The sequence below is a fragment of the Neofelis nebulosa genome, chromosome 11, assembly GCF_028018385.1.
Source record: "Neofelis nebulosa isolate mNeoNeb1 chromosome 11, mNeoNeb1.pri, whole genome shotgun sequence".
Classification (NCBI taxonomy): domain Eukaryota; kingdom Metazoa; phylum Chordata; class Mammalia; order Carnivora; family Felidae; genus Neofelis; species Neofelis nebulosa.
Window position 1 is genome coordinate 65,262,292 of NC_080792.1, and position 15,475 is coordinate 65,277,766.

Here is a 15,475-nt window from a genome sequence, read left to right on the forward strand (position 1 = left end):
AACTGTGCTCCATCAACACAGACTTTATTTCTCCCTCTGGCTTTCCTGATAGGCCAGCAGAGCTCCTCGTGGGCATTCAGACCACCCTGACCTCTGCTCAGGGCAAGGGCCGGGGGGGGGGCGGGTGCAGCACTCCATTGGAGCAAGAGGATGAGCAGGGAATCAAGCACTGGGTGCAACTCATAGGCCTCACGGAGCATGACTGTGGCCCACATCTCTGGAGTCACTGCTGACATCGGGCTCCACTTGAGACTCGGGAGAGCTCTGGGGTTTGCCCTTGTCCCCAAAGAAGTCATTATTCTTGTCCTCGTCCTCTTCCTCCTCATCACCTTGACTGTCCATGTCTACAACTTCCTGACACAGATCAGAGCCCCTGTCTGTGCCAGTGAACATGAAGGGCCTGGGCTCCTCCTGGCTCTTGGGCTCCTTCTCCTCGAGTGTAGTATCCTCCTGAGCTGGGAGGAGCTGAGGGTCCAGCAACTCACTGTGGAGAGTGGGCTCTGTGTCCTCCTCCTGATTCTTTTGGGTGGACAGCTCAGGCAGCGTGGAGGGGGACTCCGTGTTGCTCCGGAGCGCCCCCTGGTGGGCAGTGCTGCGGTGGGCGGTGCCGCGGTGGGAGTCGTGCTGGGACGCTTGTCTAGACAGCTGTCGGGCCCACTCTGCCTCCTCCAGCCTGCGCAACAGGCAGCTCCAGTTGATCTTTGAGGACAGGCAGATTTGGGAGCCCTTCACTTTCTTGAAGCCCAGGAGGAGGTCCACGAGCGTCTCGGTGACAGGGAAGGAGATGAAGCCTAGCTGCTTGGAAAGGTTCTTCTCGAATTTGTACTTGCAGATGAGCAAGGACACGACCTGCTCCACCAAGTAGTTGATGAGCTCCTGGTACAAGGGGTTGGAGAGGTGGGATATGGTGGACTTGGATGAGATGGAGGGCAGTGGCTTCTTCTTCATGAACTTGTAACTGGGGCTCTAGTGCAATAGCCGGGGAGGGAAAAGGAGACACGTCATGCCATTCCTGATGCCTCAGGATGCCCCTCACACCCGAGCACCCTCCATCCACATCACCCACACAGATGCCACGCTTGTTGCACTAGTGTTATGAACTTGCCACATCTGCTATCCTGTCTCAATCAGCAGCTGAGCCCTGGTCCTGCATGTGGGCCACACCCTCACACTTACCACACTGTTCCCACACTTGACCAAACCGGTCAGGCCTGGGGCCAGGCTGGTGATGTCAGTCACATTGCCACCCAAACTGGAGCATGGATAACCTGGGCTCTGGTAGATTGTCCCCCAGACCAAGGTTCAGAGGAAGGAAGCCTGCCTCGGCCTTGATGGGTGAGATGAAGGTCAGGGGCTGTGCTGGGGGTCTACCAGGGTGAAGCCACCTATGTCTTCTCTGTACTCTTTCTGAGCAACTCCCTCTCAGCAAACACACTGGAGGATCCTAGGTTAGTGGGAGCACAGGTAGCTGGGCCTAGGATGTGGGGCCCCACTCTGGGCTTAAGCTGCTGTCTACAAGGGACAGGACCCTCCCCACATAGAAGGGCCCCTCAGATTCACAGGCAAACATTACAAAAAGACCCAGAATAAAATCTTGGCTTTATTCATCTTCAGCAACACCTGACAGTAACCAGGCCAGGATTTCTGCTCCCAATCAGTTCGTCCCCGGCTCAGGTGGTTTCCACAGTGCAGGGCAAGATACCTGTGATGGTGACTAAGGGTGGTTGCTGAAGGAACCCTTCCCTAAACCCCCTTGTCCCACCCTTGAGGTCACCTCTGGATACAGTGAAGCAGATGGGGAGAAGCTTCTTACTGAGGAGGCAAGTGGTGAGAACACGGGGAGGTGGTGGGAGACGTGAGGGGAGAGGGAGATGAGAGGAACTGTGCCCTGGGTGGTGGGCTGGGTCTGGCTGGAGGGCCCTTCAACCACGATCCCAGGGGCAGGCAGGGTGAGGTGCAGGCTCCACCAGGGCTGGGCCTTCTGGCTGAAGCTCAGGGACCCCGAAGTAGGTATGGATGGTGTCTGTATTTCAGGGTCCTGGCCAGGCACCTCCTGTCTGCGGTGGGGTGAGGGGACCTTGGGTTCTTCTGTGGGTGTTACCTTGAGCCTGAGTCTGGTGGCCACTTGGGCACTGGACATGGGGGAACCACCTTCCTTGGGCTTGGCCTGTCCTCTGCCCTTGGTGCTCTTTCTGCGAGCCATCTTGGGGCTGGAGGTTCTGGTGGGTAGCATATCATAGGGCTCCTCCTCATCAGTGGGTGTGGCTAGCTTGGAGCCTGGCATGGAGTCAGAGTTGGGCTCTGTTGCGGGCTCCCATTCTGATGGGAAGAGAGGGCAGCCATCATGGCGGCGGGCACCACGGAGCTTGTCCACAGCCTGGCTGACCACACTCTGCAGGGCAGGGAAGAGCTGGTGCTCAGCCAGAAAGTCCAGAGTCCGATGGGGCTCACGGAATGAACAGTAGCCAGGCAGGTCAAAGGATGCTGGCTGGCACAACAATGACTTGATCTCCTTATTAAACTCTTGCTTGAGGCAGATCAGTTCCTGTTCTCCAGGGCCCAGCTCTGATGTTTGAGGTGTGCCTGAGCTTGAGCCCAGCTGGCCTGAGAACCAGGACAGAGGCGGCTCCTGGGTCCACTGGCTGCTGGCATGGCTGTCCAGTGAATCCCACAGCAGGGAATCCCTCTGGAAGCAGGACTGATCCAGGCCTTTCTGCAGAGAGAGGGGGACTTTCAGGGGCAGCCAAGCCAGGCCTAACCCTAGCCCTGGGTTCTGGACTGGGGTCCATCCCGCCTACCCTGTGCCATGGCCCTGGATCTCACCCCTCTGTTCTCCAGCTTCAGCAGCCGTTTGAGGTTCTTCTCCAGCAAAAGTTTGTCCCTCATGGGTGGCAGTGAGCCCATGCCATGGGTGCCCAGGTCACTGTCCTGGCTGTGGGATCCCAGCCAGCCAGCTGTGAGGCTGTTATGGGAGTCAGACATGGAGCTAGAGCAGGATGGGTAGTTGTTGGGACATCCAGTGCAGAGGCTGGGCCGGACACAGTGCCGGTGCATGGTACTGAGGCTAGGCTGGGCACGTACCCGCCGCCTACCCCTTGGTATCTCTATTGGGTCCTGCACCTCCACCAGTGGCACTCCAGCCTCTGTCTTCATGGTGGTCATGCGCTCAGTGGCCTCCTCCACCACCGTCTGTAGGCTGTCCAGCACCTGGCCTTTGACAAGGAAATCCAGGAAGTTACCGAAGGGCCGAGGGTCCCTTGGGTTTTGTTGGTGGCCACGGAGCCCTGAACTGTCTGTGAGAGTGTACCTCGATGGTGGGTGTGGCATGTGGCCCAGCTTGGAGACTTGTCCCATTTCCAGGAACAGTGGCTTCTTAGGCGGCTGCACCAGAGCAGACAGGCATCATGTCATATAGGGCATGGATGCTCCACAAGGAGTAGGGGGTTTCCTGGAGGTCCTCCTAGGGCACCAGGAGCTGGGTGGGAGTGGGCAGTGGAAGGCACTGTGTGTGTGTGTGTGTGTGTGTGTGTGTGTGTGTGTGTGTGTGTGTTTTGTTTTTTATAAAATTTATTGTCAGGAACTATGTTTTAGAGTCAGGAAGTTTCTAGGTCTGGACCCTGGCTCTGCCACTGCAGGTTGTGACACCATAGGCATGATGGCCCCTCTTGAGGTCCAATTTCCTCTTCTGCAAAGTGAGGCTTGATTTCAGGTCATCCTAACGCTTCCCTGACACATACATTTCACATATATAACATGTGGCTAGAGAGTCAGAAAGCCCACTTCTGCCCTCACACAGGGCAGGACAGAAATGGGCAATCACAAACCCCTTTGAGCCCTACTTGGGTTCCTCACCTGTCCTTAGAGCAGACCAGTCCTGTCTCCACTGCACAGACCACCTGTAGTCCTGAACCCTCGGCTCCCCATGGCTGTTTCTGAAACTTTGAGCCTTGGGCCCTGAGTAGACTCCATGCTTCCACTCTGGAGTACCAGTCTACCAAGCTCCTCCCCAGCTGCTGGAGGTCAGGGGACACAGTGAATGAAGTTTGAGGGTGACTAGGGCCCAGCAGGGGGTGAGAGGAGTGGTCAAGGTGATAAGGATGTCACTACCAGGCCCAGAGAGGAGGTCAACAGGCACTGAGAAAGGGGGGCTGTGGTCTGGGGTGCTGGAGCTGGCGGGGAACATTTTGGGGGTCTTAAAGTCAGGGTCCTGCCAGACACACTTACCCGGGCCACGTAAGTGGTGTGGCCGGCCTCATCGTCTGCCAAGTATCCTGAGTGATGGCGGCAACTGGTCATGGTGAGGGTGAATTGCTGTCTGCCTTCTCTCTCTCTGGTTCCGAAGCACAGCCACGGATTCCTCTCTGCGCCTGGCGGGGAGATGGTGTGAGGGTCTCCCTAGGCCTCAATGAGTCCGACTCTCCCTTCGTCTGTCAGCCACTGTGTCAGCAATCCCCGGATCCGCAGGTTCCTCGCTCCCCTTACCCCACGTCCTTCACATGTCGGGCCCTTCCTCTGCTCGGAATTCCCTGGGTGTCTGCGCACGGTCCGTCCGTGTCCAGAGTCGTCGGGGCTGAGGTCCCCAAGGATGTCCGCATACTGTCTCTGACCATCTCTGGGCCTGGATGTTTCCGACCCTCCCTCCTCCTAGACCCTGGAAGCCCTGTTGTCTGCCCCTGGTTCAGAGCTGACCCGCTCACCAGAGTCCGTGCCTCGCTCAGTGCCAGTCAATATAGCCTGGGCCCACTCCAGGGAGGCGACACAGAGCTCTGGAGTTGGCCCGTCAGCAGGGCTTGCTCATTTACATGCTACGTCCTGATTGGTTCGCAATGCTGTCTAATTCCGCCACAATGGTTGAGGGCGGGACCCAGGCTGGCCCCTCCCCCACTTCCTCTGAATTTGCCTTGCCCATATTCACTGTGGGAGATTCAAGGGTTGCTTCCGACTGTTCCACGTAGGAGACTGGGCACCTGAGGGAAGCCCTAAGGGTCAAAGCCACAGTCTCCTCTGGTGACACAAGCACTTTCCTCCTGGGCCTCCTGATCCTTTCTAGGGTCCTCTCCTTGCCCAGTGTGGGGGAACCCAGGAGAGTCTTCAGCCCTCTCCCTCTGCAGTGTCCCTGAGCACAATGGTAAGAGTCCCGGCTCTAAGTCACAGACCTAGCTTCAATTCCTAGCTCTACTGTTTCCTCCCAGTGTGACTCAACCTCTTGTCATCTGCTCCTCCTCTGTAAACAGTTGAATGTTCTTCCATATGAGAATATAGAGATTAAATCAAATCTGCATACAACACACCTGACACCCCAATAAGAGCCCTGTGTATCTTTACCTCCTTTCCCCCTCTGCCCAGTAAACTCCTCCTAATGTCCCCCCCAGGTGTCACCTTCCAAGAAGGCCTGCCACCCTCAACAGAATTACCAAAAAAACCCATTCTAGGCTCTGCTACAAGGTATTGTTATTCATTTACCATATGGTGCTCCTTGGGGGTAGGAACAGAGGCACACACCCCTAATCTCTAATATTTCTAATACCAGTAAGTGCTCAATAAATGTCAATTTCCTCTTTCCAATCTGCTTACCCTCAAGGGCTGTGGTCTTTTCAGGATCAGCTTCCCAGTGGAGAAAGATAGTTTAAGTCCAACAATTCAATAATCACAACTCAACACAATAACCCTTATGCCAAGAGGTTGATAAGGGCTCTATGAGGCCTCTGATCCATACAATGTCCCACAAGGAACATATTATTTGTTATTCTCAAATTCAACTCTGCCTTCTCTGCCCCTGACCCAGGGGGCTGCTAGGGTCTAGAGGACCAGGGTAGACCCAGAGCTTTGGAGGTCAAGTCGCAGCTCCACTACTGGCAGGGTCACTTTGGGCAAGCCACTTTTCCCCTCTGAGCCTCAGCTTCCTCATCTGCAAAACAGGAATAACATTACCAATCTCATGGGCTGGAGACAAATGCTGCACTTTCCATTGGGAAAAGAAACACAGCCACATCACAATGAAAATTCTCACTGTCAACCATGGTGACTATATAGTCATCAGTAAAGAAAGCTTTTCTGCACCACCAAGGAAAAAAATGAGATTATGAATGTAAAAGTTGTATCCTGGCACAGAGCTCAATTGGGGCAATCAAGGACTAATGCTTCCTCAAATGAAGCCATTGTTATACACGTTTTGTTTCATTTTCTTACTTAGAACGTTCTTTCTAGAATGTTTTTTTTTAAACCTCCTCTTAGAAAAAAAATCACCAAAGACAAATAGGCAGTTGAAAAAGTTCATAGTCACTATCAAAAAAATGAAACACTACAAGAATGGGATAACACTGATGTGATCATTATCTTCTCAAAACAAACAAAAACTTTAGGGTGGGGGAGAAAAGGAATTGGGTTTGTTTATTTGCTTAGAAAAATGCTGGAGAGACACTATCTAGAAAGTTAACAGTAGCGACTTTAGGGAAGAGTAAGAGGTTTTTTCTTTTAATAGGGTTTTTTTTTCTGTATTTTTCATATTAAATATAATTTTTGCAGTTACCGAAAGTTCCGCGTTGCAATAAATCCGGCGGAGCGCGCTGTGTGGTCCAGAGGATCGTTGCAGGGCCACATTGAGACCGGTAGGTGGCGAGAACAAAGGCGAAGTGCAGCTGCGTGAGGGCTTGCGCTTCAGGGCGGAGCCTCCGACTGCGTCTAGGGGTGGGGCCTGGATCCAGTCCTCTAGGGTCCGGGGCAGTCCGCGGAAGTGTCTATGGCTGGACCGCGCGTGCGCCTCGTGGTCACCGCAGATGACTTTGGTTACTGCCCGCGGCGCGATGAGGGCATCGTAGAGGCCTTCCTGGCAGGAGCTGTGACCAGCGTGTCCCTGCTGGTCAACGGCGCAGCTGCGGAGAGCGCAGCGGATCTGGCCCGCAGGTGAGTGGCGGACCCCTCCAGGGTCGGGGCTGGCTTCGGGAGCCGCCGCCCCGCGGCAGCCAGTTCTCCCGCTCGCGCTCCGCCTGCAGGCACAAAATCCCCACGGGCCTTCACGCCAACCTGTCCGAGGGCCGCCCCGTGGGCCCCGCCCGCCTAGGCGACTCGTCGCTGCTCAGCCCCGAAGGCTTCTTCCTCGGCAAGATGGGATTCCGGGAGGCGGTGACGACCGGAGGCGTAGCTTTGCCCCAGGTGCGGAGGTGCGGCTGCAGGAAGATGCTCGGAAGGATCCCCAAGGCTCCGCCCTGAGGGTACCGTGAAGCCATTAGTGGCAGGAGCTGGCGATGGATGTTTTCCTAGTTCAAACGAGCAGTCACACGGAGGCATCTGGAGGGAACCCTCCTTGGTAGCTGCTCCGGGACGTTCAAGGTGCCTGTCATCCTCTCTCTCCAGGTGCGGGAAGAGCTGGAGGCCCAGCTGATACGCTTCCGAGAATTACTGGGCGGGGACCCCACTCACGTGGACGGGCACCAGCACGTGCACGTGCTCCCAGGTGGAGGGCATTGTTCCCTGGAAGGGGGCTGCGGGTGAGAGGTGGTCCCAGGTAGTAGGAGGTGCTACTTCCTGACTCCATCCCGCCCGCAGGCGTGTGCCAGGTGTTCGCAGAGGTGCTGCAGGCCAATGGGGTGCGCTTCACAAGGCTGCCGGTGGAACGTGGGGTGGGCGACCGCGCGTGGCTCGAGGCCCCCGCGCGTGCCTTCGCCTGCTCGGTGGAGCGCGACGCCCTGGCCGCCGTGGCCCCCTTCTCCCGCTACGGCCTACGGTAAGGCCCCCCGCCCCCTATCCCGTATCCTAGTGAGCCCGGCCGGCAGTTCACCTGACAGCTATGTCCGTTCCTCATCGTTGAAGGCGGTCAGGCGTCGACTTAGGTTGCCCCCGTCCCAGATCTGTCCAGTCACAGGCCTAGCCCTGCCCATCACATAGTCCTGCTGCACCCTGCATGCCCCTGATGCCCCGACATCCACAGGTGGACGGATGCCTTCGTGGGCCTGAGCACCTGCGGCCGGCACATGTCTGTTCATCGTGTATCAGGAGCACTAGCACGGGCCCTGGAAGGCATACCCACGGGCCATACCCTGACAGCTGAGCTGATGGCACACCCTGGCTACCCCAGTGTGCCTCCTGCCGGCGGCTGTGGTAAGGGTCCCGATGCCTTTTCCTGCTCATGGGAGCGGCTGCATGAGCTGCGTGTCCTCACCGCACCCACACTGCGGGCCCAGCTTGCACAGGACGGAGTACAGCTCTGCGCTCTCCACGACCTAGATTCCAAGAGGCCTGGGGAAGCCACTCTGAAAACCTTCCTGGAGCGCTCCCCGCCATGACCCTGATAGCCAGCCAAACATAAACACCCGTTAGTACACAAAAAGGGGGCCAGTGTCAAGCCCTGGGACATCCTAGAACCAGGCTGAGAGCCAGGGTCCAGTAACATACTTCCCTGGGCAGGACCCTGTCACATCTGTGTCCAGGTCCTCATGGCTCAGAATGGTGGCCAGAGCTTTGGCAACCCATCTTGGCTACAGATGACATCTGGGCCTGGGGCCTGCCAAGCATTTGGTGCCCTTCAAGTTGTCATGTAAGTTAGCATCTTCCTTGTCCAGATGTAGTAGAGATCACTGTATTAATAAAATATTTGTCTTGTAAACTTGGATGGTTTATAAACTGTGCCCATAAAACGTTTGCAGACACTTAAGGCAAAAGCAACTCAGGGCCCAAACCAGGTCATTATTCCAGAGTAGATATGCAAAACATACTCCACATTTGGGAGGAAGGGGTTTGGGAGAAGAATGTCTCACTTCTTGCCTACTTTTGGGGAGATACTATAATCTCAAATTTTATTTAAAGTCACCTGTTCCAGGCACCTGGATGGCTCAGTTAAGCATCTGACTCTTCATTTCAGCTCAGGTCATGATCTCAGGGTTGTAAGATTGAGCCCCAAGTTAACACCTAGCGTGGGAGCCTGCTTAAGATTCTCTTTCTCTCTGCCCCTCTCCTGCTCTCAAGTGTGTGCACGCGTGCTCTCTCTTAAAAAGTCACTTGTTCTAAACAAGCAGTCCTTTGCCATCCTAGGGGCAAATAAAAGGAGGTCCTGCAAGCCTGTTTAATATTCTCCAAGAGGAACAGTCTATGGAAATGGGATCCTGGACTCTTCACTGCCTGGTGATGTGTGCATGCCCTGTCACTGGGGTTCATGTGTCTCGGATCAAGGAGATGCAGGGAGCAGATGGGGAAGGTGGTAGGGAGTTCTTGGGAGCACAGTCCTGCCCGGCTCTAGAGTGTTGAAAGGCAGATGGAACGATGATCCTGTTTCATTTAATCTCAGGTAATAGTGCCTATGTGCAAGGAACAACGTCCTCATTTTACAGACCTAGGAGTGGCAGGACTTTGAAGCTGCCTGTACGTTTTTTCACCATGCAGTGTCAGGCAAGCAATCAGGTGCCTAAAGAGCTCTCTCTTGGCCTGGGCTGCCTTGAGGGATGTACAGCTTTCTTTGAGAGGTGAGGGTGGGATCTTGCTCCTCCTTTCTGCTGTCTGGATCCTGCATCTCTAACCCTTGACTGTGGCTTCACGCTTTTCTTTCCTGGCTTCATCTTCTACTCTAAACTTCCCTTGACCATGATTATTCCAGCAACAGGCCCTTTCCTCCATAGCTGTGAAGTGGAATCCCTTAGCCCCTCCAATTGCCTTGCCTCAGTGTACTGGGGTCTGGCCACATTCCTGCAGGCTGCTGGCCAGAGCTGGTAGGGGTGGCCTGAAGGCAACCTATTGGCACAGAAGCTCCCTTGAGGGAGGTTCTGCTATTTTGAGAAGAGGAGGCAGTTGGCTGTGTGGCTCTGAGGCTGAGGACAGAGGTATGGGTGGACAGGAGAGAGATTTGGGATCTGCACAGCTAAAGCTGTGGAGTCACCCAGAGAGGGAGAGAGGGGTGATCAGAGATGAGGGCCCAGATCAGCCCTAGGGACCATGAGGGTTTAACAGTGGAGAGGAGAGAGGCTGTGGCCAGGAGACAGAGGTCTACTTCAGAAGGGGTGGGAAAGTGATAAGGCAGAAGGCTGCAGGCAGACCAGGCCCACTGTGGGGCTGGTCACTAGCACCCCACTGGGGAGATGGGGTATTCCTTAGGTCAAACCTGCTGTGCACTGGGTGGCTTGGACAAGGGGTTTACTGTTCTCTACCCATCAGTCATGTATGGAAGGTCTGCTCTGGGCCAGGCAGGACTGGGTGCTCAGATTGCCTAGCCTGTGTGGAGCTCACAGTCTGGCACATACATGGGCTTAGCTGGCTGGACTGCGGTGGGAGAGAGCGGGGAGGAACACAAAGTAGAGTGTGGGGCCAAAGTGGGGCTCCTAACCCAGCCAGGCCTGCTCAGAAAACGCTCTCTGGAGGAAGTGACTTCCTTCTTTGGGCCTTGGTTATGGGCCTCCATCCACCATTGGGCAGTCCTTTCCACTCTGATCCTCTGAGGCGTGTATGGTGTCCCCAGGATCCCTCCTGCAAAAACATGTCCCAATCACCCAAGAAACAGCCATTTAGCAAGTACCACCTGAGCCAGGCCACCTTCAGCTCTGCTCCTCCGGTTGGTGCCACTGCCCCACACTGCGTGAGGGAGGCAGGGAGAAGAGGAAGAGCCAGTGCAAATGGGGCAGGAAGAACTAAGACCAGTCTGGCTCTGCCTTTGATGGGGTCAGGTGGCTGCCCTGCAGAGTGGGGCACAGAGGTGCTACCAAATGAAGAGAGTAGGCTGAGAGGCTGACAGCCTGTGGATTGTGCGATGAGGAAGTCCTGGGGCCCTTGCCAGGGAAGCCTCAGGAGGCTGGCCAGGGGCTGACAGAAGCCAGGCTGCAGTGGGCACAGGAGTGATGAAGTAGATGCATATTTTGAGCTGAACAATTAATACAGGAGTGAGGAAGGCAAGAAAATGGTGGCTCCAGAGTTGAGGAAGTTGAGTGAAGGTCCTGTAGCACTCTGGTTTTGGGAAAGGGGTGGGGACTGTGGCTGTGTCTGGGGTCCAAGAACCTGAGTGATGGAATGTAACAGGCTCTGGAGCCAGACTGTAAAAACACAGGCCACGTGTCCTTGCCTGTCACTGAACTTTGGTTTCTTCCTCTGTAAAAATAGGGATAATGGTGTCCATGGGGTTGTCTTAAGAGTCACAAAGGATAAAGTCTTAGGAGGCAGCAGAGTTGATCACCCTGTTGATGATCAAGGGAAAGGACTAGCTCCTTGCTTGCAGGTAAAATGACACTCCAGGAAGGTTCCTCCTGGACACCTGCAGATGTAGCTGACAGGGCAGGTCTGGTATCAGCTTGTGTCAAATTCCCAAGGGGACTTAGGAGGCCTTGGAGGCAGGTTTCTGGCTGGGATCGTTCAAGGAAACGGCCTAGCCTCACCCTCAGGTGCACCCTCATTTAGTTCAGTGAGGTTGAACAAGACAGCCACTCTCTAGGGGCCTCAGTCTGCTCCTCTGCTAAATGTACATAATACCACTCTCTCGGGACTGACAGATGAACTGAAGTGATGCATATACAGAGGCCACTGTCCCTTCCCCTGACACCCAATGGGTCCTTCCACAGGCCCCAATGGCCTGGATTTCAGCTTTTTCTGCTTCCCTCGTGGAAAGACCACACACCTGTGAGTGCCTCTTCTGGAAAAGCTGGGCATGGGGAGAGAGGAGCAGGCAGAAGAGCCTAGGCCCTGGCCACCCCTTCCCCATCTCCAAGAACATAGGCCCCTGGCTCTGCCCACCCCCAGTAAGGAAGAAACCTACAAAACCAAACCAGTGTCGGAGAGCATTTTTATTAAGGGCAGCAGAACGGGATCGCAGCATCTTAGAAAGCCTATTCTCTGCCGTTGGCAGGGAGTGGGAGGGAACCCGGCGCACTTCGAGGAACCCAGTGCTTGTGAATTCCTGAGTAGGCTCAGGTCAGTGGTGGCTGCTCGACAGCTCTCCCCTTCTCCAGAGGACCCAGCTGTTTGGTTGTGGAGCAGCCAGGGCTGTCCGCCAGCATGCTCAAAGCCTGCCCTGGGGACTGCCAGTCTGGAGGGGGGCAAGCTGCCCAGGCCTGAAGGAGGTTACCATCCCCTGCCTTGCTCTCCGAAGGCCAGGCCTCTGACGGGGCAAACCATGGGGTGCCATGCCAGGGCTGAGAGTCCCTAAGGGGCTGCTAGCTTTAGCAAAGGTATCCTCCTGAGCACAGAAGTGAGAGGGCAACAGGCAGGCAAAGCTACGCTGGTAGAGATATGAAACAATGGGACAGTTTCCAAGAATGGCAATATTTCTGGATTCAGAGAAGCAATGAGAACAAATGGTGGCTTATTTGGATAGCTTCTGACAGAATTTGGCATTTTATTAACAAATCTGTGTGTGAGTGAAATGAAGTCCATTATCACCTTTCTGCTAATGAAGAGACAGATGTGGAAACACTGGCCCGGTGCTCCTGCCTTCCTGGGCCCACGGGAGTCTCCAGAACCTGCCCTGGCGCACCTAGGACTGAAGAAGCCAAGTTCATTGCCACACTGCAGGGGCCACGCACCCGGACAACTAAACAATGTTCTGCTGCCTAACCTACCCATCACACCCACCTCTGCACAGGTAAAACCATCTTACAGGTCTGTAAGGCCCAGAAAGATCTCAAGTAAGAGAGCTAAAAACAGAAAGCCAGGTTTCTTTATCTTCCCCACAGGATCTAGTCGCCCCCCCCCGCCCCCCCCCCCCCCCCAAGAGCCAAGAAGGGCAGCCGCCAGTGGCAAAAGAGGAGTTGGTGACACACGGTGTTTGGACCATCGGCTTCCTCTGGGTGTCAGTGACACGTATTCTCTATTTCAGGGGCAGTCCCACTTGCTTTGAAAAGACATTAACATTCAAATCCTTACAAGTTCATCTGATGATAAATTCTAAGGTCAATTTTTATTTCTACAAAAAAAGGCAGTCAAAACAATATAAAACACATGTAAAGGATATTATTGAGTGAGCTTCAAGTGGAGCTTAACTCTGCAAAGGCTGTGAGTCCAGAGGGAGGGGGAAGGCCGTCTTGTTCCTGGGCTGGCCGGCTGCTCCGAAGAAAGGGGCCAGCAGGGCGCCAGCAACCCCAGACTGGTGCTGGCTACAGCCGAGTCCTGCCAACTCCAGCCAATTCCAACCCCGCAAAGGGTCAAACTGCCAAGGGAGGGTCGCAGTGGGGCTGCGCTGCACTGAGGAGCTGGGAGAGGGAGCTCCATGGCACATTCAGATGGAGCTCGGTGACAGGTGAGCGTGGAATTTCACATGGACATTCTGGCTTTGGCGTTGTTGCCTGCACTGACACATCTTCTACAATGGTTGCAGGGAGGAGTGTCAACCTTTGGCTTCAGGAGCCTCTCTGGCGAGAAATTCCTCACACAAGTGCCAGCTCACACAAGTGCCAGCATCTTCTGGTGGGCGGGCCCTCCCCTGGGGTCACCACAGACATGGGTTACCCCAATCAGGCCAGGCCAAAGTTCAATCACGCACACAGACATCAGGGTTTGCCCATTTAATCAACGTTATTGTGGTAACACCAGCTGGATTTTTACATAAGAACTGGGCCTCCCTTTTCACGGAATTTTTTTTTGGGGGGTGATGAGGGGGAGGTGGTGGGGTGGTGACTGGTCGTTTGCTTGTTTTTAAAATTTTTTTAAAGGATGTTATAAATTGGAGCCAGGAGAATTTGAACCAACTCCCACACAGGGCAGTGCAACGTGGGAGTAGAGAAGCCACCAGAATCACCAGGAGTGGTCTCTTCTCTTTGCGGAGGAGACGGGCCTGGGTCTGGGGAAATGAATGAGTGAAAAATAAACCGAATGCAAGAAGGTGGGAGTTGCAGGGGCAGGGGAAGGAAGGGAACTGCAACCTTTTTTTCTTTTTTCCTTTTTTTTTCTTAACCTTAAGGGCTAAATGTAAATTGAAAATTTTGGATCAATTTGGACAAGAAAAGAAATACCATTCTTTTAAAGTAGATTGAAGCAGTGATTTTTAAAACAAAGAAAGCAGAACTAGAACATCTTAAATTTTTAATCCTTTCTTTACAGGTTACCTAGACCACTTTTGATTAAGAAAACTGTAGAAAGTTAGTAACTGCCACAAGCAAACGCCAGGCGGCGGAACGTGTCAATTTTCCACAGAGTCCTGCTTTGCCGGGTGTCTGAATGCGCTGCTCGGGATCTCCGCTCACACTCGCTGGAATCAGTCGCGGCAGAGTTTAGTCCACAGGTCGCTTCTCCCCGTATTTCTTTGTAAACTCTTCAGCGTTCTTACAGAATTTTTTACGGTCCTTAGAGTATTCTTCAGCTAGGTCAGCCCGAAGTGGGTGCTCGGGCTGGGGGTCGTTCACCAGTGCTATGAGGGACTGGATTACTGCCAAGAAAAGGACCAGGCACCGCTGGTTAGAACAGTCTCAGAAAGGGCAAAACTTTGACTGCAACACTGATTTACATCGATGTGCTTTTATGAGAAAGCAGCCTCCCGTTTATCCAAAATTCTAACCACCAGGGCGCAACCCATCTTTTCTCTGTAGCTGGGAGAAGGTGCTGAGCCACAAGCAGCTAATACATCAGCAGTTAACTGGTCAGATGACACCTCCACCTCTCCAGGAACCTTCCTGAACTGACACCCTGGGGAGCCAGTCACTCTCTCCCTGCTTCTCCCAAACTGCGGAGCTCTCAGGCCTAGCAAGGACACCTCCTCACATGCACATACACATACTCGCACGCACGAGTGGAGCTTCTCCAGGGTAGGGATTAGGTGACGTGTCCCTCACTACAATCAGTTCAGGGGAGTTTCCATAAAAGTGTACTGAGAAAGCATGACAATGAAGGGTGCATGACAGGTCTGCACAGTGTAAATACATAATAAGCCCACCCTGGAAGACCACTAGGAGCTTCTGAAGCAGCTGAGAAAGGTTCACTTGACACCCGAACTGCTGGAAGGCAGGTAACCTTCAGCACTGTTATGCTCTCAATTCCACAGGCAGAAATCACACAGCTCAGGGTGGGTTCCACAATGCTTTCCCAAAGTACAGTAAATCCTAGATGTACTGGAAGGCTAGCCCTGGGATGGAAGGGCCACCAGGGAACAGAAGATGGGAAAGAGAGATCAAGGGGGAAGCACGGAAGGCTCAGGAACCCCCAAGCCTCCTCACCTCAGAAGTGGGGTGCATGCAGCCACTTTGCCTTCTCCCACATGCTTCCCCTCACCCCGCCCTGATTAGGACTGGCACCCCCAGAGTTCCATGTTTCTTCCCACTGTCATGTTCCTAGCAAAAAAGGCATCTCTTCTCTGGATTACCGAAGCCATGTATTCCTTTCCTGGGAGCCATGTTCTTCACCCTAGCATTACAAGTTATGAATTACCTGCTACCACTGGCTGGGTCAGGTACAAAGACATAACCAGCCAATAGGTCCACTCTGAGTGGGGGGAACAGCACAAAGTACTCCTGGTCAGGCACCCAAATACCACCTGCCCTCACCTCTGTCTATTAGTGTTACCAAGTGAGACAGGGCA

General features: G+C 54.2%; 3 protein-coding genes across 10 annotated transcripts in view; 1 reads left to right on the top strand and 2 right to left on the bottom strand.

Moving 5' to 3' along the window:
- Positions 1 to 6,624, bottom strand: CCDC116 (coiled-coil domain containing 116). 6 transcript variants are annotated; one of them, XM_058692866.1, is made up of 5 exons: positions 6,530 to 6,624; positions 4,225 to 4,361; positions 2,824 to 3,381; positions 2,102 to 2,713; positions 1 to 966 (listed from the first exon to the last, which is right to left on the bottom strand). In XM_058692866.1, the coding sequence occupies exons 2-5, from the start codon at positions 4,294 to 4,296 to the stop codon at positions 190 to 192; spliced, it is 2,019 nt and encodes a 672-aa protein (XP_058548849.1). In that variant the 5' UTR covers positions 4,297 to 4,361; positions 6,530 to 6,624; the 3' UTR covers positions 1 to 189. The 6 variants fall into 6 exon arrangements, with proteins under 6 accessions (XP_058548849.1, XP_058548854.1, XP_058548852.1 ...); XM_058692871.1 differs by having other exon boundaries at positions 4,225 to 4,367; positions 6,530 to 6,612; XM_058692869.1 differs by lacking the exon at positions 6,530 to 6,624 and adding an exon at positions 5,575 to 6,468 and having other exon boundaries at positions 4,225 to 4,367.
- A 103-nt stretch (positions 6,625 to 6,727) lies between these two features.
- Positions 6,728 to 8,602, top strand: YDJC (YdjC chitooligosaccharide deacetylase homolog). 2 transcript variants are annotated; one of them, XM_058692872.1, is made up of 5 exons: positions 6,728 to 6,903; positions 6,993 to 7,152; positions 7,354 to 7,453; positions 7,546 to 7,723; positions 7,928 to 8,602. In XM_058692872.1, exons 1-5 carry the CDS (start codon positions 6,740 to 6,742, stop codon positions 8,280 to 8,282), a joined length of 957 nt encoding a protein of 318 aa, XP_058548855.1. In that variant the 5' UTR covers positions 6,728 to 6,739; the 3' UTR covers positions 8,283 to 8,602. The 2 variants fall into 2 exon arrangements, with proteins under 2 accessions (XP_058548855.1, XP_058548856.1); XM_058692873.1 differs by lacking the exon at positions 7,546 to 7,723 and having other exon boundaries at positions 7,928 to 8,090.
- Positions 8,603 to 12,840: 4,238 nt separating this feature from the next.
- The window catches only part of UBE2L3 (ubiquitin conjugating enzyme E2 L3), a 56,745-nt gene continuing 54,110 nt past the window's right edge, over positions 12,841 to 15,475 (bottom strand). For both annotated transcript variants that reach the window (XM_058692875.1, XM_058692876.1), the window contains one exon: positions 12,841 to 14,329. In XM_058692875.1, the coding sequence (XP_058548858.1) occupies positions 14,175 to 14,329 (155 nt within the window). In that variant the 3' untranslated portion in view covers positions 12,841 to 14,174. The remainder of the gene's footprint in view (positions 14,330 to 15,475) is intronic.